This window comes from Hyalella azteca, unplaced genomic scaffold, assembly GCF_000764305.2.
Source record: "Hyalella azteca isolate HAZT.00-mixed unplaced genomic scaffold, Hazt_2.0.2 contig10605, whole genome shotgun sequence".
In the NCBI taxonomy this organism is placed as follows: domain Eukaryota; kingdom Metazoa; phylum Arthropoda; class Malacostraca; order Amphipoda; family Hyalellidae; genus Hyalella; species Hyalella azteca.
The window spans coordinates 3,657-31,214 of NW_025940638.1; the positions used below are offsets into that span (position 1 = coordinate 3,657).

The 27,558-nt window shown below is 39.6% G+C and overlaps 1 protein-coding gene across 1 annotated transcript; it reads left to right on the top strand.

Annotated features, from left to right (window-relative positions):
* On the top strand, nt 1–26,873 carry LOC108671440 (exostosin-1). Its single transcript, XM_047882497.1, is given in 8 exon segments — nt 1–1,328; nt 19,314–19,515; nt 20,601–20,720; nt 21,864–22,047; nt 24,249–24,361; nt 24,834–25,103; nt 25,669–25,922; nt 26,593–26,873. Coding segments are annotated over 8 exon segments (2,283 nt in total). The 5' UTR covers nt 1–375; the 3' UTR covers nt 26,780–26,873.
* The last annotated feature ends 685 nt before the right edge of the window (nt 26,874–27,558 follow it).

A 27,558-nucleotide genomic window follows, 5' to 3' on the forward strand; every position in this document is an offset into this window, starting at 1 on the left:
TGGGAGGCTGAGGTAGTGCCTGTCGCTCGGTCGTTGCCAGGTTCATGAGTTACGGCTGCCCGCGGACATCCATTATCTGATCGCACCGGGATCTGCCAGTGTTGAAAATGAAATCGTCATTCGTATTTTCCTGTAATATTTGAATAAATTGAACCATAAATAAATACTGCAGTGAAGTGATGACTTATTAACTTGACAAAATTAATTCCTGTTGTTAATCCAGTAGGTCATCGTGAAAATTTTTTGGCTCTACTAGGATCATGAGAAACTCAGCCTGTTTCTGTTTGCGGACACTGTTAGTGTCACAAGAGTGTTACAATTGTGAGTGAGGAAATTTTACCATGTTTGCGTGCAGTGAATAAATTCACATATAAAATGCAAGCCAAAAAACGTTACTTGCTCTTAATGAGCTGCTGTGCTTTTCTTTCAGTTGGATATTTTGGCTATTATCATTGGAAAAGCAGCCGTGAAGATAGCCTCTTTAAGAAAAATTTAGTTTCCTTCATGTGTGATTCAGACATATTTCAAGATGAAGACATATCTGCTAATCCTAGGGCAAGAACTAGAATTTCAAGTGCTCCAGACTTTCAAATACATTCTAAAAGAAGTGATAGAAATACAAAAGCTTTAGAAAACTCTGCTGACATTCCATTTTCTGAGTGTCGCATGGAGAACTGTTTTGATTTTACGCGTTGTGGCAAGAATTTCAAGGTGTATGTGTACCCTATGGATGAAAATGTTCCTCCTAGTAGTAGTTATCTGAAAGTGCTCAATGTTATACGCGAGTCAAAGTATTATACTACGGATCCTAGTCAAGCATGTGTATTTGTTCTAAGTTTGGACACACTTGATCGTGACAATTTGAGCAAAGATTATATCCGCAATATGCCTCTTAGAATTCAGCGGTTGCCTTTGTGGAATGGCGGTCAGAATCATATCATATTCAACCTATATTCTGGCACTTGGCCTGACTACAATGAAGACCTTGGATTCAATGTTGGAAAAGCAATCCTTGCAAAAGCAAGCATTGCTACTGAAAACTTCAGACCAGATTTTGATATATCTTTGCCATTATTTCACAAAACACATCCTACTAAAGGAGGAGAAGATGGTACTGTTGAAACCCTTAAATTTCCTGGAAGCAAGAAGTATCTGTTGGCTTTTAAAGGCAAGCGCTATGTTTATGGGATTGGCAGTGAGGCACGGAACAGCTTGTATCATCTGCACAATGGCAAGGACATAGTTCTGGTCACTACATGCAAGCATGGAGGCAGTTGGAAGGAACACCAAGATGAAAGATGTGATCATGACAATGATGAATATGACAGGTGAGATTATTAAGTAAGAGTAATATTCAATTATGTATTCATTATATTGAATTATCTAGTGAGGAGATTTTGACATAAAATTTTAACAACCATTATATAGATGTTGGAACATTACATGATTACATGTCAAGGAAGGTTTTTGCAGCCTTAAAAATTGCAGACATTGAATGGGCATCAAAATTGATTTTCATTGCCTGTCAGCAGGCATGGAATATATCTACTTGGCAAGCCGCGACTGAATTTTTCGAGCCATGATTCTATGGATTTGCCAGCTGTGATTCCATTTCTTTGAGCCTTGATTCCATTTCACCGAACCGTGAATTCCATATCTTGGCCATGAAAAGCCTTTTACGAGACGCCAATTTATTTACAAAGTCCATGCACGTGTTACCCCAAATCTCTAATTTTACCCTAAAACACTTCAACAGCAACAATAAAATTTTTCTTCACTGTAAGTTGAGCACGTGATAATGCAGTCTGACCGCTTTGACATGACCGCAACTATGCGTGATCTTCAACAAAACATTAAAAATTGCAGACATTGAATGGGCATCAAAATTGATTTTCATTGCCTGTCAGGCTGTCACTGTAGTACTAAAATATGATTTTCTACATTAAGTTTCAATTTTTAGGAATGATCTGTGCAAAACTTGAAGTTTGTGAAAACCAGCTGTATTAATTTGCTATAGATAACATATTCAAAATTATCTAAAACTTTCACATATGAGGCTGCTCAAATTTATTTGGGTTCTTGTTTGGGAGATGTTTGTAATCAGTGTAATGTGTACTTGCACCTAATATAATATTTTATTTTCTCCATTTAACTGATCCCATTAGTGCCACCAGGCTAAGAAAATAAGTATTTATTATGTACATTAATTTATTATAAAACTGATTATTTATTTGTACTACATAGGTGTTCCATTGTTTGAATGTTCTGGTTATATGAATGCAAGTGAGAGTTCTGATTTGAACTGATCTGAAAAATGCCTGCTGTTGTTACCCAAAACTGGATGAGCAGCATGTGAAGCTTGGGTGCACATTTTTTGTAACCATTCTGTTGATCATTAGCTACTAAATGACAATATTGCTGATCCCAAGACAAAAGTAAGTGTGATTTCTCTGGCATTTATACAGTCTAAACATTCTGTTAATTGATGACAAGAAAGCCTTTAATTTTTTTATTGTCTGAAAAGTTGTTCATTGCTTAGGAACTTATTTGTTCTTTTTTTTTTGTCTTATGGAACATTCACTGTCAACCAGGATGACATTCTACAGTTCTGAGTGTCAATCAATTGATTGAATGCAAGAAGTTAGAAGCGCGGTCACTCGTTTATATAACGTAATCTCTGAATGTTGGTGATGTTATGCAAGATCTACTCATGTGCAGGGCAATTCACAGAAACTTCCTGAATTGAAAGCTCAACAAAGAAGAACTAGTAAAGATATCATCGCAATTGCAATATAAATGTTATTGTAAAAAACATTGCATGAATTTTTATTTCACTTAGTTTTGAAGGTGACATTGGACTAATGATGGCATCCATTGTCAATGCATCCAGTTCATCAATTTTTGAAGTTCCCTTCAACTTGCTGAAGCATATTGATATGTATTTTGGCGATGGCTTGGCGAATATTGTTCTTCAAATGATGTAGGGTCCTTGGGCAGTCTTTGTAAACAGTTGATGTAATATAACTTGCCCTAAATGTGCTCACCCACGTAACAATCGATTTCCGAACAGAAACCGGACCTGAAGGACGAATATGCTCATCAAGTAGCGATAATGGAACAGCCATTAGAAAAGTATGCCTCGAAAGTAAACGCATGCTACTCACTTGTCCAATCCATAGTGGCAACTGACTAGGCGAGACACAAAACTTTATAATCTTCCCTTTGATATGAAATACTCATCATCCTTTTCTTAAAACATCTGGCTGCTTGGCGCGAAATACAAAATGGGAAATTCCCGTGAATTGCCCTGCATAATCTCCTTGACATACCGTACCTACCTGAGGATGAGAATATACTGTCGACGCTCATTACTATCTTATCTAGCTTGATTATTCTTGCTCAATCACCGCTGTCCCTCTGCCGTACAGCTTTGCCAGACATATTGTCAACTTATTGCACAGGACATAAGATGCAAGATGTGGGTCAGATTTTGACTATATTCTGAAGTTAACATCCTTAAATTGTCAACGTCTTAAATCTTCTATGAGAGCACCTCTCAATGATAAAATGCACTACCTATCACTAAAGTAATAATGTATAAAATTTTCAACCTAATATGTACCGTATACCTCGGTCTTCAATCAACGTTTTTATTTTAAATTGGTCTGGTATCGTACAAGCCGCAACCTGGTATCGTACAAGCAAAAAATATCGAGTACAAGAATCCTTTGTGTGTTAGTATGCATATTGAGTCTGTCATGATGACTAGAGCGGCTTATAGACCCATCCTTCATGTGGCGTCTTTGCTGTCGGATAGATCGTGTTCTCTGTAATCAATTAACGTAACAGATTAAGTTTATTCTTTTTTGACGGTTCAATGGGAATGGTTTGCAGCAATCTTTACATGATGTATTTAGTTTGTCATTTTTCTATCGTAAAAGAAACTCAAGATCGGTAGGGACAAAATACAATGAATTGAAGTGACCATTCAAAACTGTTTAATCCTTGTGATTTTCCGCTAACCTGTCAATGTAAAGTGCCTGTTTTAAACAACTGCTCCGACCAGACGATAAGCTGTTACGGTTAATTTCAAATGTTCCCATATTATACATGTCCATACCCGCATGATTATTGCACGTGCACTGCGAGGTCTCGTGTTATGAATTTTGTCTCCGACACTCAAGCTAACTTGCATGTAACGGCAGCAATCGCTGTTGAAGAACTCTTAGAATGACATGGTTGCTGGTGTAATATAGTTAATTAATTAGGTGTGATATAAGTGAACTTGAAACGCACCACCGGTTAATTTCGGGCCATTTTTTTCCTCGTTATGTCGCCCGCTTTTTTTGCCCTCGTTATGTCGCCCGTTATGACCGCATGTCGCCCGCTTTTGTAGAGATGTCATACCATATACATATACGACCGTCTGCCCGCGCTTGTTCAGGCTAATGCTGTAGGCCTACAAGACCTGGAAATGCCCTCCGCGAACTCTCAGCTGCTCCAGCACTTTTCATTGCATGCTACATATGAACGGAATCGTTGAGAGTCTCGTCCGCCGCATCATTTTGTCTCTGAATTAATAAGTAAAAAATTGCTAAATTGGTTAATTTTAATGAAGAACTAAATGTGTTTCAAAAGTCTCTTTACCTATTTCTCCTGTCGTAAGAATACAATGAAAAATGTTTCGTTGTAGCGAATAACTACTTCAAGATACGAGCATTCTATCAGTTGCCTGATATAGCTCGTGCAGAAACTAGGCCCACATGTAGGTTCGTTCATAAAGCGAACCAATTTACCCCATAAAAGTAGAAAAAAATGCTCCCAGTAGAAATTCGTGCAATAAAATATGGAGAAGAGCCTCTGATCCTTGTCGGACCTCCCCAAAAGTTGCATCTTTGACTAGCGAAAGGGCGAAAAAGAATTATTACTACCTCAAGGCGTATAATAAGGCATTTTTCTGACCAAAGATTGTGGCGATCATATTTTTATTCAGCCGTACTCCAAGGCCAAGTTGACAACCCGTATGTCGGCCGCTTGTTCCTAGATAATGTCGAATTTATCGACAGATATCAACTCTTTTTATTTTAATCCACTACTTCTTTGTTGTGCGAACCACGGTCGTGCAGCGGAGCACATTTTTTCTGATATGTCGGTTCGTAAAGCGGTTTGATCGCAAGGCAGGAAGTTTGTGAAGCGGTATTCCACTGTGCTAAGTTCATCACAGTATTTATAGAACATATTAGCGATGAAAAACTCTATTTGCCACCAATGTTTTGCTGAATAATAACACCTTTTTAAGTTTAGGGCATATACGACTTAGTGTCTGGAAGCCTGCGTTTTATATATGAGCTATCGACAGTCGTAGTTATTGTGAAGCTTTCTTCATTATTTTCTCAGAAAAAAAATTCTAAAGAACAAATTAACTTCGATGGGAAAAGCGTTCATCTGAAAATTTGAAGCAGATTTGCATAAAATAAAATGAAATTACGGATAAACAGCAGTTCAATTATAAGAAAAAGATAGAATGCATATGAGGATTATAATTTGTGTGATAACTGAAGAAGAGAATCAATTATGTTCTAAAAGTGTTAATAATTGCTTGTTTTTGGTACGTTATTTGGCGAGATAGTACACTTGACTGCTGATATATGAACTAATTTGACTTGTTATCTCGACAGCAGCCACAGAGTAATTGTTGTCTGGCGCTGAAGATCATTTTTCTGACATGTCTGGGAACTGCACTTCTAGTGTGTAGATTGTGCATGCTAGACTAAAACTATGACGCTTGTGATGAGTTTGATTCTGGTGCTTGTGATGTGTTTGATTCTGGAGCTTGTGATGTGTTTGACTGTGGTGCTTGTGTTGTGTTTGACTGTGGTGCTTGTGATGTGTTTGACTGTGGTGCTTGTGTTGTGTTTGACTGTGGTGCTTGTGATGTGTTTGACTGTGGTGCTTGTGATGTGTTTGATTGTGGTGCTTGTGTTGTATTTGATTGCGGTGCTTGTGATGTGTTTGACTGTGGTCTTTGTCTTGTTTTTGATTGTTGGGTGCGCGAACCGTGTATGACTGGTGTCTGTGTTGTGTTGGAGCAAATACTGCTATTGTGTGCCTAGTGCGTCATGTAATCGTTAATTTTTTTGCTATTTTTTTCATGAGGCTTAAAAACGTTGGATCTTTGTAATTTTTCCTAATTTAAATTTCTTGTCTCATACACTGCTTTTTTGGGTCTCAATTTCAGTTTTGCTGCGACTAGACAGATATAAATAAGCATTGTGTTGCGATGAATTTGATCTTAATTACTAACTCTGACGCAAAGGTGCAAACGCGCATTGAAGTTATTTACGTTAAATGTATACCTATCAAATTATTAAAAAGTTTTGAATTTCAAACTTGGCCTAACTTATTGGGAAATTCTTAATCTATGATATGATAGACGTTATTAAAAATTAGCATTTCTAGTTTTGTGAAATTTGTGTTTTTTTTTTCAATTTGCAGCAGCAAGGAATAGCGGCCGACGACGCAGTGTCGTGTTTGTCTGAAGCAAAGCAAGCCAGTGCGACCTGAGCAATGTTTGTCGCTTCTTGCTAAGGTCTCGAGTTTACCTGCCGTGTGTGCCTCCTCTTTCTCTGTCCTCAACCATGAGTCGCGCTGCACCCTTACCAACATTTAAATATTTATACATTTCGCAATTTTCAGCTGCGACAGTCGATGCTTCTAATAAGTTCAAGGTATAATGGTATAATATTTGTGGAATATGGTCTAATTATATCTACACAAGCTTATCCCCGATATGTATCTTCTTCAAAAAGCAGAATTCGTAGAAGACATATATACGCAATATATATCGTGGACGACATTCATCAGAACAGGAATATTTTGTTGAGATGAATCAGTGTTGAAATATCAATGACAGGAGAGCTAAATGTCAGGGGCGTTCTGCGTGTCTGCTTGACTTACAGTAGGAAGCTGCAATGTCAAGCACATTTGCCGAATTCCTGAGAAAAACGTCAAAAAGTCATGATGAATCTAATACAGTGAATTATTACAATAATTGATAGAGGTTATTTTCCTAACTATTAAGGTTACAGGAGAAGACCTGCATTCCCCAATGAGGAACTGCACCCGTCTTTGGAACGCCAACCTGCCCGGCGTAATGTTTCCCAACTTCAAACAAACGACGTTGAGACAGCACGACGCTCCGAGAGAAATCCCTGATTTTTATCCAGTCGCTTTGAACGTGTCTTCGAATACTCAAGGTTGCTTACGATCGCAGATATATGTACCGAAATGTTGACAAATTTGACGATTCCTTCAGAAGTTTCCTCGGATAAGCAGAACTGCCTAAAAAGCGACATAATCAGTGGTAACATCGAGTGTCCACGGCTGTGATCTAGGTAATCTTGGTACTTGTTTGGGAATTAGCAGTCCCAGGCCAAGTCACGTCGCAATTAGCGTAAGACTGGCACGGCAGGGAAAAGCTCAGGGTTCGGAGGAATTGAGGCAAGATGCGTTCACCTGCCGGCTCTAAGAGTCCCCTGTTATTCTTATTCCCTGGCCTAGGGAGCGGCGTCCCCTCGCTCCCTAGGCTATTATCGATCCCCAATTGTATACGCGCTGCAGCTCCTGGAGCTCTACTAGCTGCAGGTTCACGCTCCCGAGGATACACACGCAAGGCCTAATATCGGATTTAATACGTATACAACTTTGTTCAACTCTTATCTATGTATCAGTCATTGTCCAGTCTTGTTTAATATATTTGTCTCCTATAAACCTATGAAACCTGAAAATGAACCTGAGACGATGTTGCTTTACTGATTTAACAATTTCAGAGGAAATTTCGAGGGATCGTTATGTCGACCATTTCGCTCGTCTTGTTCAAGCTGCTGCCAAATATTTCAATTATCTCATTCATTGGATTCGGAATATTTTCATCGCTGTAACATTGTTATTTATATCATAAATAACTGATTTACTTGAGGCCAAGTAAGACATCTGTAGAGGAAGGAGGCGTAAAACTTTTCTTCTCCTCGAGTTTGAGTAATGGAATTGAGGGGGAATTTTTAGTGTTTATCAATCCAACAGTGAGACAATAAACTGAAGCAAAGGCAATCCTGAAAATTTGTGATAACTCACTCTACTTCCAAACATTTTTTAGCGCGATCTGCTGGAAGGTATTCCAAATCTATACAACCTGATACTGACCATTAACAACGCGTATATGAATTGTACACATCTGTGTTCTACCAGGCAACTCCTAGCTGATGGTGGCTGTTCCATCCAAGAGACCATCACGATTGCATTATGGTCTCATCCTAATCCTATTACCGTATAAGACATCTGTAGCCTGTGTGCTATACGGAAATTAAAAAATTAACTGATGAGTTTAATAGAGGATCGGTGTGATTCCGTGATCTGTGTACATACCGGCAAGAATAAGGATGAGCTTTGTACTGATTGCCGAGCCTATATAGAATAACGTGTGACATGTTTCTGTCGCTTTTGTGTACTTTTAACTAATTTGTCTGTCATGGAATCATTTTATGACGTTGGTCTATCGTCCGATAAGCTGTTCATAAATTTAGCCAATGTCGTTTTTACGGTAATGCAAAATCTTGGACCAATTTCAACTGCAATATGTATGTGTTGTGTAGTTTATTAAATCGATATCGTTTGTATCCCATTCCGACCCTTGAACATTGTTGTAGTTGCTTTTCAAAACTCAAGTTCACACTAATCGCATGCTTTGGTAGTATTAAAAATCCTTCGGCAATAAATACAATGACCTGATCCGAACATTGACTGATGGCATCCTGTGTTGTGGTGCCCTTGACTCTAGCATTTACGTAAACATTTTTGCATCAAGACATGTAGGGGGCACTTTGTTGTGTGCATCTCGCGAGCAGTTGGACTAGAGTCATCGCTGACAATCATCAAGGTACGAATGGACAAAGTCTTCACAACTGGACTGTACCTTTGTCGTATGTGCGCTACAAACTTCTAACGTGTCATCATCCATTCATTCATTTATGCCTAATTTCGTATCTGTGATACGATGATCGTTTTGCGGCGTGCATTGAACAGCGACTCTCTCAGGGCCTGAAATAAGGGTTGATTATTTAGTGAGAAAAAAGTTTTATTTTGTTGAGTTTTTGAGTGCATCTAAAATTTGGTTACAATTGGTCATTTTCAACAAGTAATCAATAAGGTTGATAGAGGAAACGTTTTATTTATTCGTTATCTGCGATCGTGTCATCATTATCAGTATATACATCAAGCTTGTCAATGCTGGCGCTAATAAAAATCATTCTAAACGGAGTAGGTACCTACATTGGTTACAGAATGTTAGGTTTTGTCTCACCACTTCATCGAGCTGTTAAAATAATGCATTCGTGATGGTTAAAAATAGCTAAGGATTGTGTTTGACTGCCTGATGCGCTCGTCGAAGGTGAAGACTGAGGCGGAGATCCCGGCACTTGAATGCGATAAGGCTGCCATCATTGCCTCTGTTCCACCACGATAAGCAAATTAGTCGTGCAGTCAACTGCTCATGCCTGCAGCCGGTATAAGGCCTGTCTCTTATACACATCTAGATGNAGGCTGCCATCATTGCCTCTGTTCCACCACGATAAGCATATTAGTCGTGCAGTCAACTGCTCATGCCTGCAGCCGGTATAAAGCTGCCATTGTTACCTCTGTTCCACCACGATAAATAATTTAGTCGTGCAGGCGTGTAGTCAACTGCTCATGTATGAACCTTATATTTAGAGGTTATCGTCAACATTTCAATCTATTGGTTCTTATTAATGATATTTTTTATTGACTTATCTTGCATGGTATCAAGTTTTTAACTAAGTTGTCACGTTGCTTTCATCAGATTTTAATATTTCATAATCATCGGGTAAAATGTTGGAACACAAGATAATTGAATTAGTAAATCTAACGAAAGTTCATTTAATAATTTAACGGGTTTGAAATGCCTTTCAGGCTCCTCACACTCTCACAACCATCGCTTTTGTCTTGATACTCTCACAACCATCGCATTTGTGCCAACATTAAAATGAGAATAGACTTCTACCAGTACTGTTACTGTCGTGCTATATCTAAACTGTATTCAGTATTCACAGTACTCAAATATGCATTATATTCTTCAACAAATAAAGCTAAGAAACGTCATTTAATCGTGCGATTTATACTTTTATATGGCTCATATTTTAAATGTTATACGGCTCATATTTTAAATCTAAGCCTTGCCTGAAACAGAACAGTTCCCCCAACAAAGTGGTTATAAATTCAGGAGTTTTCGCGTGATGATCCTCGAGATGATTGAGGATCATCATGCTCGGAGATGGCCATTCCCAATATTGGAATACATATGAGTATGGCTGGCTTTACTTATACATATACATAACAAATGCGTCTGGGCCATTGAGCGCGCAATTGCACTGAGCTATCAGTCTGAAGGGCACGGCGAGTGACGGAGTAATTGCTTACTCTCCCTATATATTGGCAACCAATAGAATACGAGACAAACTGTATTTGTTCTTGTTGGGAATATATTTTTTCAAGGTATTTATACGGTATATCAGAAGTTTTTTTTTTGCAGAACTACAAACAACACAATTCACTCAACACAGAGAAGCCACGCTTAAAACAACACAGCCAGCCCTGCAAACTGTCCTTATAACGGGTGTGTGCTCAGGGCGTGTCGTACGCAGGGCTTCCTTATAAGCTGTACGACCAGACATGCTGGGCGGACACTTGGATACTCGAGCCGTGTGTCCCTGACACTTGCTGCCACACTTATACACGTGCACACCACCGTGTGTGTATACGGGTGCACGCTGCAGACGTGGAGCTGCATGATATACTCATGGTTATAGACTTGGATTTTTAAGCGCTCTATTAGCCTCCCGCGGAGGGGGTGTACCATGTACATGTTCAGTGCATGTAAAGCAGTGCTGCTGCTGCAGACACCACAACAGCTGACTGTAGTGATGACAACAACTCCTGTGACGTACGCATGTACATTTTTCATATCACTCCAAAGCCGCAATCTTGACAGCAACATAGGACAGAATTAGTAAACATTAGCGTGGTGATGAGAGGCAAGTGACAGCTTGCAAAAAATGAGATTAACAAAAACTACGATATGGCGAATTTGCTTGGCTTTTTCTTTGCTTTTAAATTCCTTGTAAACTTGCGATATAACAGACTGATAATATAAGATTAAAACTATGATTTGGCAGGATATAATTCTCAGTTGTTTTGTATCTTCATATCTATTACATGGAGCGTGGATGCTTACCATACCCACTGAGTTGTGCTCCTTCTGAAACACTGTCACGTCGCGGAAACTATTGTTACATTCCCCTTGACCATCGGCAATTATGAGACTGGAGACATGAACGATTAACTGTAGACATAATGTCTCTATAACGAAATGAACATTTGAGTTATGGATGATTCCCATTAATTGAACTTCCAGTGAGACATTTCAAAAAGTCCAGGTACAACTTTATGTTTCCAATATTTTTGGTAAAAATGTCCTTGGGATTCATGATTCTCGATGTTATGATGGTGTTAGTCGTGAGCGATGTGTGTGTCTCTCCTTACGTCAGTGTTGGGCCTACAGTAAATATTGAAGGCAGAGATGGCATAAATCTCATTGGCAGCTCCCTGGCGAACACCAAGTGACACAGCGGGGATTGAAGGCAGCGATGGCATAAATCTCATAAATCTCATATTGAAGGCTGCGATGGCATAAATCTCATTGGCAGCTCCCTAGCGAACACCAAGTGACACAGCGGGGATTGGCTTGGTCCTTGAGGCATCAATGGCTCGGATCTTCTAGGAGCAAGTCTTGTGAATAAGCTCAGGGATTCAGCCTAACGCTGCTCCACTGATTTACTCCACTAGGATTTACTCCACTAGGAGCAAGTCTTGTGAATAAGCTCAGGGATTCAGCCTAACGCTGCTCCACTGATTTACGATCCAACAATCAGACAGATAACACAAGAGTAATGGATCCTCTGGAGGTAAAGGGTTTCAGGTTTTAGATCAGTGGCATAGAACGTTCAAATCATTTACTTACAGACATTGAAATAAATATTGAAGACGTTAGACAATATCTGCATGATATTGAAACAGACATTCAAGGCATCCTTAGTCGCCGGTTGACTTGAAATAATTTGTTGTGATAATTCGAAAACGACTTGTTTTTTTTTCAGACAAATTATCTAAATTAATCTAACTTGCTTTATTGGACGGTTTGTACAATGCATCAATCGATCTAATGTTTACTATCCAAATAAATTAATGCAGTGATGAAGCAACATGTTTGTTTAAATCTATTCTCGAGATGTCGTCTTCACCTCAATAAGTTGGCTTGAATATGCCCACCGGAACACCGTACCACATACGCACATAACGCTGGGGAGGCACACACGGGTGCGGCATAGGTCACCTCTCACCTGTTGGCTTATCTGATGACCCTTGCGCTTGTGAGGAGTCCTTTACCTCCTCATACTCACTCCCGACGTCTCCGGGGATACGATTTGCTCCCCTACAGTGCTCTATGTACTGGAGTATCTAAGCGCTATCGAGAATAGAGTGGATTATTGCCCTGTGAACAGTGCGGAGAAGTCGGCTTTAAATATGTGTGAGACTCGTTGTGCTCTAGACAGCCTGCAGCTCAAAATGTCGGGGTGCGATTTATCAGCGATCTGATCTCCGATTGTCAGTACAAAGAGCTTAAGATAGGCACTGAAAAAATGCTAAGCCTTGCCTTGGTAATTCACTTGTTGAGATGAGTTTTCCTTCATATTTGATTTCTGATCGTCTCCATGCCGCCATACTCATTATACCAACAGCGAGTCTGCTTGGTATCTTGTAATTATTTGGGATACGTAAGAGGCGTGTTATCTCGCACCTCATCAGCGACGTCTTCCTGCAACATGATACGTGGGAGCGAGCGTCTCGCGATCGTAGAATAAATTAAGATACAGTAGAGCAATTATATGAGAGGGAGGCTATGCTATATGTTCTATAGCTTTCGTACTGGTTATTTTTATGCCAATTTGTGAAGTTGTTTTGGTGCAATTATAAGAGAGGGAGGCTATGGCATATGTTCTCCTATCTTTCGTCTTGGTCATATTTATAAGAATTTGTAAACTTGTTTTGTTTTTTCGGTTGGTTGCATCAAACTGCGTGTTTCCTATAATTATTGCTGAGACAATATCCCTGAAATTCTTTAGAATTTATCCACCTTGTTGTGACTGGTTTAGTTGTACGTCGTTCGACGTAAGTTTTCTCTCGAGCTGAGCTGCTGGTAAATTGTCATCGTGCTCTAGCTGTACATTCAACCCAAAAATTGTGATATGATTAAAGTTTCTTCATTGCGTTACACATACAGTACATACTTGAATATACCCTTAGTTGAATTCGACCCAAAAATTGTGATATGATTTAAGTTTCTTCATTATGTTACCAATATAGTACATACTTGAATGCCCTTCGTTGATAGTGATACGAGGATTTTACTGCGAACAATGTAATTACCGTATACAACTATATGCTTGTTCTATTCGCTGTTCTCTTCAGTTAAGTATTTGATCATGTAATTCTGTTCATCTTATCCAACTATTATCTTCGGAGATGAAGAGTACATGCGACTAAAGACTGAAAAAGAGAAGGGAGAGAAGTAGAAGTCGACCTGCGTTACGTTTGCGCGTCGCTTTACTGCTGATATTTATTCCTATTTTCCATTTTGCTGATAAATTTATTCCTATTTTCAGGCTATTATATATAGTAAGAGAGCTATTTAGGTCTCTCTAGATGAAACGCAATTGCTGTATGAACAGGCGCAAGAATTTGTATGTATTTTATTTATTTGACTGTTTAATCGTGTTATAAAAACCGCTTAATTCCACCGTTCATAGAAACGTTTTGAACATCCCGTTTCTTATACCTAATACGCCCAGTTATTATCTGGAATGTGGCTTGGTTTCCGGCTTAACACCGTCGAATTCGGCGCCTATCACAGGCGTAACAAGCGAATGCGTATAAAAACACGGAAATTAAAGAACAAATGGTATAAAAACACGGAAATTAACGAACAAATGCGTATTAAAACTCTGTAACTAACGAACAAATGGTATAAAAACTCGAAAATTTAAACTGTCTTTCCGCCGAATGAAGATTTAAATATTAGTTTGAATCTTCATTCATTTTCTAGCCTTAACCAAGTTATCCTGCAACAAATTTTGTAACTGATATTGAACTATCAAGCAAGCGTATCGCATTGGAACATCGGTGGGATGGGTCCTTGTTACAAGTTATGTATATGCATTGTTTACACCCTTAATTAATGTTTTCTAACTCCCGCGGTTTATATGACTTTTTATTATTAATTAACGTACACACAAAGCTTTGAATTGGCCGCAAGTTTGAAATGTGGCATCTGTCCAGTTTCCACATATAGAGAGGATATATTTTATTTTCCGGAGACATTTGGTAACAATTATACGTCATCTAATCACGACTTGTTTCACAATTTGCGCACTATTTGACAATCGCAAAGCACGTCTATTTGGCAGTAAAGTGAAGCGATTGAGCGAGGGAAGAAAGGAAAATATTAAAAAGTTGACTATTTGATTTAAACCAAATCTAAGCATGTCTTAGAAACAGGATTTTTTCAAAGTTATTGTTCACTTGATTACCGTTTGATTGTTGTAATTCGTCATATGTGAGACAATTCTGCTCCGATGTTAATATTGACTGATCTGAGTCAATGAAACGAGTCTACCTTAAAAGAAACTTTTAAAATTAATATCCGCAGAGCCGAAACTCATGCATCAGAAGCCAGTGTCTGATATTTTCAGGAAAGCCGTTCAGTCTGTGGACATGCAGAGTGTTCAGAGTTCAGTCGTCATAACCTGATGCTGGTGCTGGTGCTCACTGGCCTGATGCTGGTGCTCACTGGCCTGATGCTGGTGCTCACTGGCCTGATGCTGGTGCTGATGCTCACTGGCCTGATGCTGGTGCTGGTACTCACTGGCCTGATGCTGGTGCTCACTGGCCTGATGCTGGTGCTGATGCTCACTGGCCTGATGCTGATGCTGATGCTCACTGGCCTGATGCTGGTGCTCACTGGCCTGATGCTGATGCTCACTGGCCTGATGCTGGTGCTGGTCCTCACTAGCCGGTGCTGGTGCTCACTAACATAGGTAGTGCTGGTGCTGATGGTGCACTACAGCCGCTGCTAGGTGATGTTGTTGGCCTTCTAAGGATGCCTGACCTTTTGAATAAGTGAGACAACCTATACAATACAAGGCAGCCCAGCCCTGTGATCTCTCGCTGCTCCGTCTTGCTCTTGTTGCGGAATTGATCATAAATTCTAGCTTCGCGTCTCTGAACGGCTTCATTATTAATCCGTTCTTTTGCCGATTTTTTGCTGATTGTGAACTACTCAATGATTAGTCCTTTTTAGGTCGTACATTTATCCCTTTCAAAGTCTGGATTATTTTCAGTTTTTAAAATTTTCACATTTTGCTGCACGCTTTTATCTTTATTTATCTCCTTTCGAGGAGCACTAGCTTAGAATTTTCATTTGGCTTCATCTATTTTATCCCGAGTCTATTTAACCGAAAAGTTTAAGTGAGTTTTTACTTCGAACACTGCTCTCAAATTATGCATCAATGGGTTTGGGCTGTAACACTGCACTTCAACTTACCATTCGCTTCTCGGTGGCCTGAATTTATTTACGTCGATTCGTAAATAAATTTGTTTCGATAAACAATTTTATTAACGTTGCTTCGTAAATAATTTATTCTAACAAACAAATTTATTTACGTTGATTTGTTATAATGAAAGAATTGCCGGCTTCACAGTTTACAGACATTGATGCCACGAGAAAAGGTTCAGGCTTGTTTACTTAACTTTCCTGTTCGTACGGTGCCAGAAACTGCAGTGAGTTTCAAGCCGTGGTTCACCTCAGAGACGATGAGATCGGCAATCTCTGTTGCACACTTTAGTTCTGCACTTTGTGTTAAAGTTTTGTATTGTAATTCTGTTCTAAGATTGGTTCATGTTGAGATCGATCATAATTCAAACAGTATTTGTAACGTAGCAAATTTTTCATATTCTTTAACTCCAAATCCTTGTTGAAAAATATGCCTTTCCATAATTTGTGGAAATATATAAAGAGTCTATTTTTTCTGTAAAGTTTAATTAGATAATTAGATTCTAGGAAACAAACTAAGATAGGTATTTTCTTTGACTTCCTAAGCTTTCGTTGACGTAAGAGATGAAATACTTTTATTTTGTTGCGAATTAATTTCCGACATGTCGCCCTTCCTCCCATTCAGACTCATTATAATGGCCATAACCGATTGAGTTCAGATTTGATTCCTCTATATATTCTATATAGATGCATTGCTTCAATACCCAGTGAAGAAGCGTGCACTAACATTAACCCTTATTTATGCGTTGTCTCTTGGTGTATTCAAGTTGTGACTTATCAGCGGCTCCGTAACATCGTGTTTCCTTTAGCTAATGAGGGTTCATACGCTGGACTTTCTTCAGCAACTTTACTGTATTGAGCACGCGACGACACTACGAAAACCTTTCGGGTTGCTGCCTTCTCCACTTAACGAAATCTAATTAATTTCCTTGAGCCAAAGCCTCGTCCAAAACTCCTCACTCCGAGTGACAAGTTCGAACGAAGTTAACTTGATGCAGCAATGTCCATTAAAATGAAGTGATGTAGAATATTAAGGCTCTAATTAATTGTACCAGTAATACACGCAGTAGTTATCTTAAAGTGTTTTGTTCTCAGTGACAACTGCTATATTGACGTGTTCGGTCGCATCCAAGGACGAATATTAACTATTGTATAATAGTTTTCGTTAAGTTATGCTATACTAATATCAAGAAGTCATTAATTCCATATCCGCTTATAATGACCACTTCATGAACATGCGTGCCAAGGCAATAATGCAATTTACATCCTCGGTCCATTATGATGATGACATGAGAGAAGAGTGCAGTGATTTTCTTATCCATTACAAACATCACGCTGAGTGCTGTGTCAAGGCAATATAATAGTGCGCTCGTCATCTCAAGTGGCGTGACGTGGCGTATTAACCATCACGCTATTTCCTTTGCAAGCAATATGAGATCTCCACCGTGATGAGGTCTCTCCTCTATCTATGCACTTATTGATACCTTAATTATTTATTGTGTCATCCGCGCGGCGCTAGACTGCATGGCTGGTGAACGTAAAAAATGATTGCTTCACGGATGAAGATACCTTTAGCTTTTTATTTATTTTGTTATTTTTATTGTTATTATTTTCAATCTCTTATGTTTTTTTGGTTAATTATTTGTGTTCTCTTGTCAAGCACTTGGAAATCGTATCATTTTGAGTACTACTGTATATGTGTGCATATGTTGAAAAATCTTACCATTTGAGTAATCGCTATTTTTTTAGCATGCGTCATCTAGTATGAGCGTTTGGAATTCTATTTCTTAAAGTATGTTGATAAGGAGCCCTAAATGTTTCAAAACTGCGCAGGCATTCTTACTTTCGCCCCGTTTCGTAGTGTTACGTTTCAGCAACACAAATATTTGTGTTTATTCTAGGTGTTTTGCGATGCGTTTTGTCGCCAATCAAACTCTCGCAAGTCGATTTTTCTTCGTCCAAGATAACGATGAAACTTCGGAAACTTTAGCGCACTTTCCTCCCTTGCTGATTCCTCAATGCAAGAAAAAAATCGAGGGTACCGGTATCCAGGAAAAAATAAAGCTGCCGAAAACTGAAGACTCGAGACGATATGAAGTGTTCTTGGAATGTCGCTAATTCACGCGCCATGTTTCCTCTTATGTTTTCTCTCTTTCCCAATATCATAAATTTTGTGTCTTTATAGTTTAAACATAATTTAAATTCATTTATTATAATTTCGTTAAATTTTTAAACGTTATTTTTCCACTCACCACTTCGTCGTGTTACTTTGCTATCATATTGATGATCGGTTCTGGTATTTTACTCTGCATCTCATTCACTCAATGGTGTGTCCAACGGACCCGCCTTTGGGTTCCCTTATTAGGCACGTTACTTCTATCACACCGTCTCCTTCTGTACTGGAATACTCTTGTTTGGTTTCTTAATATATCAGGACTTACTTCAACTTATTTCCATTCAAAAAAATTGTTTATTGAAAACCCAGCCAACCAACCTAACCCCCTTCATTTTCTTTCCTAGTGCGGAAAGAATGTATCTCCTTTGCGCATCACGAAGTTAAATATTGACCGTTCTTTCCACTTAATCAGCAACGAACATCAACTGCTCTTTTTAGGAGTGAATAATAACGTGAAGCGGGCGTGGGGAGGTCAAGGGTTGTATTGTTGAAGGTATTGTGGTTCTTTCAGCCCACAGCTTTGCTCTCATAGGAGAATAACGAACTTCTCGCATAGGAGGTTAACGATCTTTTGGCTGTAGTCAAGACTTTTCTAGCTGAAAAGCTAGAACGCTACTGACTTCTTGATGGAACTCATTAATGCAGCTTTCAACGATCTTTTTTCAAATTATGTACTATTGTTCGCTCAGTATTCTCAGCAAATTGCGTCAATATTAAATGTTAATGGTGAACGACGGTTCGTAATGAACCCATTTGCCAACAGTGCCCAACACGTTTCTGCGGCTCTAATTGACTTCATGTCTCTTAACATGCAGTGAGTACTTAATTACTATTTACCTTGCATGGATCCAGGCTCGTCGCGGAAGATGAACGGCTAGTCATGTCTCGATGGCGTAACCTCGGTCATTTTTTACACCAAACTGCAAAGCTATTTTTTTTCACAAGTTTATAATTCAATTCACGATTTTTAGGAACACAATATTGGATGTATTTTTACCTAATTCAATCAATAACCGTTGATTCGTCCTGTGCCAATTTTGTTCCCACAGAACGTAATTTATCAGGTTACCTTGCAGTAAAACTGTTTGTATTGGGCGGTAAAAAGCATGCTTTTCCTGCTATGTTGGAACAAGCTATCATGCATGTATTGCCCATATATACAGTACACAACACCCCCTCACTAACACACTTGTTGGCATGCTAATCCTGCTATGTTGGAACAAGGTTTAATCATACGTACATGTATTGCCATATACAGTACACAACACCACCTGAGTAACACTCTTGTCGTACAGATGGGACTACGAAGAGTTGCTGCGTAACGCCACGTGGTATGACCATACATGTATTGCCATATACAGTACACAACACCACCTGAGTAACACACTTGTTGTACAGATGGGACTACGAAGAGTTGCTGCGTAACGCCACGTTCTGCCTGGTGCCACGCGGCCGACGTCTGGGCAGCTTCAGGTTCCTGGAGGTGCTGAGTGCAGGGTGCGTGCCCGTGCTGCTCGCCAACGGCTGGGAGCTGCCCTTCGCTGAGCTTATTGACTGGTCTGCTGCTACTCTGCAGGCCGACGAGAGACTGCTTCTGCAGGTCAGGCTTCTATCTTCCTTCTCTTGATTATTTTTCTTATTCGTTATTGCCGTTATTGTTAGTTTTGTACCAAAGTTAAGGGACGTTAGTCAATTGTTGATAATATTTCAGGCAGGTATTAGATCTGCTCCTTCTAAATGATATCAGCAGTTGTTGTTTGTGATTATTTGTTCAGATGAGATCTTCGACTGTCATCGTTTTGATGAACTGTGAACTTTATTCATCATTTTCATTTTTATACATCTTTTCGTAAGTACATTACCGGTATTATCCAAATACTTTGCTTCGAATTTGCTTCCCCCTGTTTTTTTCACTTGAGTGCACTACTGCCTTCTTCCTCTCACTTCCTTCTTCTTCCCTTCACTCGTTTCTTCTTCCTCTCACTCCCTTCTTCTTCCCTTCACTCCTTTTTTCTTCCCCTCACTCCCTTCCTCTTCCCCTCACTCCCTCTCCCGTAACGTGCAGTTTCATGCCTAGCCTCGCGTCTCGTTGTTTTTATGGCCATGCCGTGCGACCGTCTCTCTAGTTCGTGACTGAATGCATCTGCTGGGCTGCAAAGATTTGCTCAACTGTCGCTCTCATGGTCTTCGCAAGAAGGATGCCCGTGCCTTCATTATTGTTATTCATTTCATTGTACTTTTATTATCCTATCGTACTTGTCTTCGAATTTTTTAAAGATTACTTTTCGAAACTTAGACAATCAATCTCAATTATCATTGTACTTTTATTATCCTATTGTACTTGTCTTCGTATTTTTAAAGATTACTTTTCGAAACTATTAGTTAGGCAATCAATCTAAACTATTTCGTCTTCTAATCGTGATCTTATTACTCTAGAAAAATTACATTGACTTTTCTTTCATCTCGGCTACCTACGAGGATTTTGATACTTGAACGTAGTTCAAGTTTGGAATTACTTTTTAAGAATGCATATTAATTAGTTATTTACCGAATGCATGGTTAACTTGAGGTGCATTTTTAAGAATCAATTAGTTATTTACCGAATGCATGGTTAACTTGAAGTGCATTTTTAAGAATCAATTAGTTATTTACCGAATGCATGGTTAACTTGAGGTGCATTTGCAGGTGCCTGAACTGGTGCGGTCAGTGGACGCGGCAACGGTGCTACGCATGAAGCAGCAGTCACAGCTGCTCTACAACCAATACTTCTCTTCCGTCAGCAGCATAGTCTACACCACACTACAGGTCATCATCGCACTGATACAATATCTGAAATATTAGTCATCACATTTCTTGGTGGTATTGTATTGTATTCAGTATTTTAATCTTCTACTGTAAGTGTTTGTGAAGAACTAATCTTGAATAATAGCTAATTAATCGCGTCACCTCAAAGTTCGGATGGTCTAATTGTCACGTCCACCAATGACCGGAAATTAAATGCAACTTCCCTATTGGTTTTACCAGCAAGAGCTTGGACGGAGCGGATAGTTACTCGAACAAACTTTCTTAAATTTATTTATTAAAGATAAACGGCAAATTGAAACTAAACAAATCTAACAGGTGCGGCATATGAGTTAAACGAAATAACAAATTAAATGCGGAGGAAGTTAAAGTGCGATGAGAGCAAAATGCGAGGAGAGAGCTAGAGCATTGAGATCCGAGAATAACGCACGATCCTACAACAGAAAACAGAGAGTAAATATCTACGCATAACAAGTCATATATACACAAAAATCACTATATTCCATCAAGTATATCAAGCTAGATTTCACCACTATAGCACACAACTCACCCTGGCGTCTGAGTCAAAATCCTATAAGAGAGGAACCAGGACGCAAGTCGGGATCGGCATAGTATCTGACGGCTATACTGAACCTAACACCGACGTCAGAGTCGGTCCTACTTAAACTTCGTAGTCTGACATACAGTAGTGGAAAATTTGCAGCAACACTTCATTACAGTGTTGGACTCAAACGCCTTATTAAGTGTGAATCAAAGAATCACAATGAATTATTTTTCTGACGTATCATTATCATCATCGCAGTGCTACAATATCTGAAATATTCGTCATCATATTAATTATTATCTTGGTGAAATAGTTCAAGAAGTATTGTAATCAGTATGTCAATCTTCTAGTGTACCGGTAAGTTTTGGACTCGAAAGCATTATTAAATGTGAATCATACAATCACAATGAATTAGTTTTATAGGCGTGGCATTACTCACGGAGCGCATGCATGGCTGAGATGCGTACATTATAACTGCATCACATATAACTGTATTATAATTACATAATATCACTTAACTTAATAAGCGCATGCATAACTGAGATGCGTTATAACTGTACAATTTATAACTGTATTATAATTATTTAATGTCACTTACGCAGATGGTTCACGAGCGCGTGATGCGACACAGACCGCGCGCCCTGAGCGTGTGGAACAGCCACCCTGGGGCGCTGTGTGTCAACCTCACGTACTCTGACAACCTCAACCTGTTCCCCTTCTATGCCGCCCCACACCTCGCTGACAAGTGAGTCTTGTGGCTAGACAACCTCAACCTGTTCCCCTTCTATGCCTCCCCACACCTCGCTGACAAGTGAGTCTTGTGGCTAGTCTTGTGGCTAGTGAGTCTTGTGTCTAGTGAGTCTTGTGGGTAGTGAGTCTTGTGGCTAGTGAGTCTTGTGGCTAGTGAGTCTTGCTGGCTAGTGAGTCTTGTGGCTAGTGAGTCTTGCTCACAAGTGAGTCTTTTGGCTAGGATATCAGGCTAGGATATCAGAGAGGGATTATTATATATAATCACTAGGATATCAGAGACGCCTGTAATGTACGGGAGAACGGGCGCTGTCTTTTTTCTGTCACTGTCTTTTTTCTGTCACTGTCTTTTTTCTGTCGCTGTCTTTTGTCTGTCACTGTCTTTTATCTGTCACTGTCTTTTGTCTGTCACTCTCCGTTGAAGTAAATAGTGAGACGAACAACAATAGTTTGAGCGAAGTATTGTACAACTGGAACACAAGATGTAGAATTTAATTTCTTACTTATTTAGTTTCACTTGGCCGCCGGTAGACGTGCAAAATAGGTTTTTAAATGATGTCTTAATGTGCACTGTTGACAAGTCTTTACCGCCACGTAAAGTATGAGATTGAAAATCAAATAAAATGTAGACATATTTCAGCATTAAGAGATTGCCTGAATAAAACGCCTATTTAATTGTTTAATAATATAATTGTTTCACTTGTAAGATGAGTTTAATTGTTCACTTGCCAGTTTAATTGTTACACTTGTAAGATTTTGGCTTGGCATCTCGTTTGAGGTATTCACCAGTAATATCATGCTCTTGCCTGGATAAAACGCTCATTTTATATAATTTCAGGCCACTTTAATTGTTCCAATTGTAAAATGTTGTCTGAAACATTCCTTAGTAATATTATATGCTTATAACTCACGACTCTCCGTGCTTGTGTAGGTTCACGGCGGTGGTGTTCGTGACGGAGGGCGCTAGCGGCGCCGCCCTACACTCCAGTCCTCTGTACGTCCTCGTCAGGAACATCGCCAGGGCCAAGCATGTCCACAAGGCATGTGGCATGAGCTGTATTAATGCATATTATATTGTTCTTGTAACAAATTTATTAAGGGTTATTCCCACATTATTTCACCATCGTCGTCTCTACACTCACTCCCTGAGATTACATGTTTGGTCATCATATAAATCGAGTCTGATTCCTAACGTTTCTGTTTACAAATTATTCTGAATTTATCTTGTGTTTCTATTTAGTGAATTTTCACGTGCTATATATGAATATTTTGAAGTATTACTCTACTTTTATTCTTCAGGGACTCTGATTACATTTTTGGTCAATCATAGTAATCGAGTCTGTTACCCAACAAATTATTCTGCATTTATCTCGTGTGTCTACAGCCCGACGCAAAAGGTTAGCCCCACCCCTTTAAAACATCATAACACATCGAGTTTTGCGAGTTTTATTGTGCAGATTGTGGCAAACGAATCGTCTTGGTCTCAGCAATCAAAATACAATAGACTGTAGTGAAAATGTGATTAGTAACGGAGAGAATGAAAAACACATGTTTTTGCACCGACGCAAAAGGTTAGCCCCACTTTGCACACTTTGACATTTTAGGCAAAAAAAACATACGTCAGCTGCAAAACTAAAGGTTATTTACCGATATGCTCTCCGTTGGCTTTGTAGACATCCGAGCACCGCTTTTTCATGCCCTGAGACAATCTACGGAGGTAGTTGGGGTCCAGATTGGACCAGGCGGTTTGAATGGCCAACTTGAGTTCTTCCTTCGTGTCATACTGCTTCCCGCAGGCGTAGACGATCCCAGCCATGTACCCCCAGACGTTCTCAATGGGATTCAGATCGGGGGACTTGGCTGGCCAGTCCATAACCCGGATCTTGGTACGTTTGAAAAAGGCCTTGGTCGTGCGCGCCGTATGGATTGAGGCATTATCTTGTTGGAAGATGGCGCACTGAATAAAACGCCTATTTGATATAATTTCTGGCCAGTTTAATTGTTTGACTTGTAACATGTCAGCATGGAGTATTCATGTCGTTGCATGTCGGCAACATGTAACCTGTCGTTTGAAACATTCCTTAGTAATATCATGCTTATAACTCACGACTCCCTTGCTTACGTAGGTTCACGGCGGTGGTATAATACTCTGTTTATACTCTATATATAAATAATACTCTGTTTATACTCTATATATAAATAATACTCTGTTAATATAACTCACGACTCGCCTTGCTTACGCAGGTTCACGGCGGTGGTGTTCGTGACGGAGGGCGCTAGCGGCGCCGCCCTACACTCCAGTCCTCTGTACGTCCTCGTCAGGAACATCGCCAGGGCCAAGCATGTCCACAAGGCATGTGGCATGAGCTGTATTAATGCATATTATATTGTTCTTGTAGCAAATTTATTCAAGGATATTCCCACATTATTTCACCATCGTCGTCTCTACACTCTTTGAGATTACATGTTTGGTCATCATATTAATCGAGTCTGTTCCCTAACATTTCTGTTTCCAAATTATCCTGAATTTATTTTGAGTGTCTATTTCGCGAATTATTTACGTGCTATAGGTGTGGGAATACTTTGAACTATTAATCTATGTTTATTCTCCAGACACTCTGATTACACGTTTGGTCCATCATAGTAATCGAGTCTGTTACCCAACAAATTATTCTGCATTTATCTCGTGTGTCTATCTCGTGAATTATTTACGTACTATATATGAATATTTTGAAGTATTAATCTATGTGCAATCTAATTATTGATCTAATAATCCTAATAATTAATTAATAATATTATTAATCTAATAATCCTTCACTCCCCAGATCGTGGTGCTGTGGGGGAGCCGAACTCATCCCCTCCCCAACCCCGGCCGCCTCCCCTCGGGTTCTGTCCCTCTGGTCCTCCTGCTGCCCCCCACCCCGTCACCCTCACACCGCCACTTCCCTCGCCCGGAGGTGACCACGGAGGCTGTCTTCTCGCTGGACGAAGACGCCCTCCTCACTGCTGACGAGCTCGACTTCGCCTTCAGCGTCTGGAAGACTTTCCCAGACCGCATCGTCGGCTACCCCAGCCGATCATATTCCTACGACGAGGTGCCTAATGCCTTGGCTTGACATTATAATAAATGAACTAAATTAATTTTCATATTCTTACGACGAGGTGTTTAATGCCTTGGCTTAGTCTTATTATAACTGAACTAATTAATTTTTAATTACGGGCTCGTGGAGTTTTATGCTCGCAATGCTGGTACTACATTTGCCGGTACTATGACATCGTAATTTTCTTCCTCTTCTATTCTTCTTGTTTTTTTCTTCTTTCGTAACTTCTATGATATTCAACGTGCATGGCAGACTCCTGCATTTGAATATCATGTTGATAGCCGAACTTTAAACCTCAATTATTTAGATCTTAAATGATGACATTGAAATTGAATGAGCATTTGAACCTACATATTCAATACCGTATTGGGAAATTATAAACCAGAAGATAACGTTAGTACAATAATTGATGATAGTCTGTACAAAAGTTTGGTTGGCAAAGATTCCCATGTACCGAGTTTTCCGTGTTTGCTTTACTATTAAAACCAGCCAATAATCACATTATGTTCGTAATTGTAGCTTCATTTACAAGAATTGTTGAAATTTACATTTTCAACAGCAAAGCGACGTGTACCGCTACACAAGCACTTGGTCCAACTCGTACTCGCTGGTACTGACAGGAGCAGCAGTGTACCACAGGTACTACCAGCACCTCTACCAGCACCACGCGCCCCCCTCGCTGCTGGGGGCCGTGCTAGCGTCGGGTAACTGCGACGACCTGCTCCTGGGGGTGCTCGTCGCCTCCGTCAGTAGACGACCGCCCATCAAACTCACGCAGCGCAAGCAATACAAAGACCCGGCGTCCAACTCCAGGTAGCAATACAAAGACCAAGCGTCCAACTCCAGGTAGCAATACAAAGACCCAGCATCCAACTCCAGGTATAAATTTAAACTTGATATTAGTACAGCAGTGTCAGAAGTAATAATATCACTCGTTTGCTTGAATTGCAAATTCACTAAAAATTAAAAGCTAAGAAAACTCCACAAAAATTCATACTATATGTAAAGAAAACGTTTCCGAAACGTTTTCTTTAAAAATACTTGTATTAATTTTTGTGGAGTTTTCTCTGCTTTTAAGTTTTTGATAAATGTTAGATTGTTGAACTAAGGGTGAGTGAGGTATAGATGTATGGATTAATTTGATAAAATCTTGCTTCCTTGTCGTATTGTTTGTTACTGAGTTTGAAGAAGTGAGATTCAGTTAAGCTACGACTGCTATTAATGTGCACTTTGTTGATATTCACTAAGCCCTGGGTGCTGTTTTCACAGACACATTGACTGTATAGTAATGAAATTTAACTCATTTACTTGTATTGACTAATCTAGTATTGACTAATCTAGTATTGACTAATCTAGTATTGACTAATCTAGTATTGACTAATCTAGTATTGACTAATGACCGCCTCGGAATGAAGTTTAATTCATTCACTAATATAGACCAATAAGTAACACCAGCCATTTACTAATACCGTGCCCTTGACAGCGCCCTGTGGTCATCGGCGAGCCACTTCGCAGAGAGGAGCGCATGTCTGAACTCGTTCAGCGCAGTGCTGGGGCGGCTGCCGGCGCTGGTGTCACAGGTGCGGCTGGATCCTGTGCTGTACAGGGACAACGTATCCGTCACCAGGAAGAAGTACAGACACATCGACAGGATCGGTCCTGGCAGCTGATATAAGGAGGCCGATAGCTCCTACACTTCACCTCATATACTCCTGTGAACAAATCTATAGAATTCTCCTTTCTCTCTTATTTGAATTTCTCTTGAGTAATACAACTTTCTTATTTGAATTTCTCTTGAGTAATACAAACAACGGGGTGGTGAACAAATCTAAAATTCTCATTCCTCTCTTCTGTCTGAATTTCTCTTGAGTGATACAAACAACGTTATCGGGGTTGTCGTAATTGAATGTATTTCAAGATCTTGCAGATTTAATTTGTAATTGATCACGACTGAGATCTTGATGAATTGAGTCCTAAAGTGAGTCCAATTACACATTCGCTTCTTAAACGTTATTAATAATTGTTTTTGACCCTGCAAAATTGTTGATAATGTCGTTGAAACGCTGGTGTAGAAACGTCTTCGTCTCCTATCCTTAAATTTATGTTGACCCTGAAACTCATTCTCAGCAGTCTACAATTATTTCTTTAATTATCACCGCATAAACAAGTTTGCGCGCTGTATTAGACCTTCTTTTTGTCAAAATATCGTTGCTTGGTGTGCCAGAGGACGAAATAGTGTCATCTTAGGGACCTTTGCAGTGGAGCTATCGCTTGGTGCTAGTCAAGAGATCACGGCCTATTTTCCATCTGTAAGCATCATTGTCTCAACCGCAGCTATCGCCTCGTTCTATTTTAATATTTGCTTCGCCGGTCGTGAAATCGTACATTTCAATCGAGAAAATCATAATGAATTTCTTTTTTTTTTTACAATCTGCTGAGCATTTCTGGT